Here is a 2,706-nt window from a genome sequence, read left to right on the forward strand (position 1 = left end):
ATTACGTCTTGTGAGATGCGGGGCAAAGCTCCCAATTTCATGACTATCACCCTAAGAAGACAGTTGTTGGTTAGCAGTAAGATGGCTATAACATATACAGTCAGTAGCTAACTGGATCACGCCAAGTAGCCAAACTGTTACCCTAATTATATAACCACATTTTATAATTTATTTGATCTTTGTCTGAGGTCACTGATTTGAGACTATACAAAAATGTGACATGCTAGATGTATGCCAATAGTAAAACAAAACTAAAAAACATCTCAACTGTACGTTGAGCACGCTGTGACATAAACAAACAAACAAACAAACACCCTGGTTGACCAGTTAATCACAGAAAGACAGACACATTATACCCAGAACTACAGGCAGTTTAGAATCTCTAATTCACATGACCTGCATGTCTTCAGATTGTGAGGGAAACTGTATAGAAAACCCACAGCAACATGGGGAGAACATACAAACTTTTTATGATTTACAATTTTTGAACAGTAAAATCATATCAGTTACATTTCTGTATAGTATGTCCTTGTGCATGACGCTAAGCAGTGTTCCCTGTGAGCCTTGTCATTCTCAATCCATTCCTGCAGGTGCTCCACATAAGACATTATATTTCTCTCAGTTTATGAATAGACAAGAAGTGAATACAAATATACCTGGAAAAAAAAATCTTCTTTTGGGTGCCTTTGACAAGAATGCTCCCCAAAATATGAAGGTTTCTCTTAGATTTTCATTACTGGATTACATATTATGTAGCCCTTGCTTTTTTAAGGAGAAATGACTTGGGTAAACAAAGTGTATTACATAAAGCTATGCATTCATATATTTTCCTCACTGGACATTTACAAGATAATGCCTTAAAATGTTCAGTTAAGTTGTTTCTTAGCAAAAACAGCCACGGCGTAGATCTTTTAAAATGTTAGCAACAAAATGAATTGATTTTTTTAAATAATCATGAACAATTGTAATAGCATACAAAAACAAATACTACAATCACAAACCACAGATTATATAACAATATTTCTGTCTGTAAAACAGCTGAAAACTGTAAAACATATAGTCATGGATGAACATGAATTTAATTAAATATTGATGTACCATGTAACAAATCATCTGTAGAAAAAAATCTTTATTGTAATTAATATTATTTTAAGGTGCTGTCATCATTTTATAAAATCAATAGGCCAGTTAGGGGTGTGCATTGCAGATTTTACTGTGGTTAACTGGGGCACTCCATTAAACCAACAAGCATTCTAAAACACAGAAAGTGTTGAGTCTTTTGAACTACTGAAATAGTCACTTAGATATTCCTACTTTTTTCTTGAAAAACAGTCGAATAACTTGCTGACGTACTGTTGTCAGATTTAATCCATAAATAAGAGGATTTAAAATGGGTGGTATGAGTAGGAATTCCAGGGCCATAAAATTACGCACACCTTGTGGCAGATTCTTTGAGCCATAACGACTGTACAGTACATCAAACAAAAATGCAATAGTCACGTTGATCAGTGAAAGCAAATGTGGAACACATGTTTGTATAAATTTGCGCCTGCCCTCTATTGACTTAATGCAGTTTCGTATCAACTGAAAATAGGAGAAATATATCAATACACCATGGCCGATGTATACAAGAATAACAGTGTACCCAAACACATTATTTACTGTTGTAGAAAAGCAAGAAAGTTTTGCAACTGCCCAAATCTCACAATATAACTTTTCAATAGTAGAGCCACATAAAGTGAGTCTAGCTGTTAATACAATTAGAACAGAGATGAAAAAAATGGGGGCCAGCCAGCATAAAAGGATCCATTCAAGAACCTTCTGATTTGTCATTACTGAATGATACTCCAGTGGTCTGCATATTGCCACATACCTGTCATATGCCATTACCGTGGAAGCACTTATTGTCACACAATTCTGTTTTATATGACAACGTTTACAAGACTATAGATATGAATAAAATTAAAGAGAAGTTGCATGGTTTATGGAGTTGCCAGAAACAGGAGCAGATGTTGTACAGTGAAACATTTATCTGCAAGACTCCACATGTCCTCTGAAATATATTATTGCTGTAACATTGTTACATAAAGATGTCTACATTACATGTTGTACAGTATTATTCAAATACCAGGAAGGAGGATGACTAGCAGTCAGGTCAGCAGTGCAGGCCCCTCCTTCAGTTTCCAACAGCAGGCATATCTGCCACATCCCAATAGCACGCATTAACACCAGGCCCACAATGCAGGCACAAGCTTTTGGTTCCTAAGTATAGGTTCCTAAGTATAGCAGGGTTTCCTTTTTCTTTTTGCAATAGAATGATCATGACAAGTTCTTTATTACTGGATGAATCATTTATTGTTTACTAACCATTATGAGACAGCACACACAAAGAGCACACTACAGTATGGCAAATGGAATATTATATATAATGCAAAAGTATATTTTTAATAGAACTTTGCTCAACATTTGATGTAAGAAAAGAAAAAAAATCATGGCTGAAGTTGTTACACATTGTTTCCAATGTCCTTCTACTGGACTTACAAAAATTAGTCAAATAAGACCGTGGATAGACCTACATTCAACACCTTTGTGACACAAATACTCATGTATGCTTCACTATATTAGTGACGACATCTCATTGACTACCATCCCAGACAGCAACATAGTGTTGGCCCAGATCCGGCCCACATCTGGCCCACGTGAAAT

General features: G+C 35.6%; 1 protein-coding gene across 1 annotated transcript in view; it reads right to left on the reverse strand.

Annotated features, from left to right (window-relative positions):
- Window positions 1–1,296: 1,296 nt before the first annotated feature.
- The window catches only part of LOC107667464 (olfactory receptor 52E1-like), an 11,650-nt gene continuing 10,240 nt past the window's right edge, over window positions 1,297–2,706 (reverse strand). Inside the window, exon 5 of the mRNA XM_016459136.1 lies at window positions 1,297–1,900. Coding sequence (XP_016314622.1) covers window positions 1,297–1,900 — 604 coding nt within the window. The remainder of the gene's footprint in view (window positions 1,901–2,706) is intronic.

Source organism: Sinocyclocheilus anshuiensis, unplaced genomic scaffold, assembly GCF_001515605.1.
Source record: "Sinocyclocheilus anshuiensis isolate Anshui unplaced genomic scaffold, SAMN03320099.WGS_v1.1 scaffold1843, whole genome shotgun sequence".
In the NCBI taxonomy this organism is placed as follows: Eukaryota; Metazoa; Chordata; class Actinopteri; order Cypriniformes; family Cyprinidae; genus Sinocyclocheilus; species Sinocyclocheilus anshuiensis.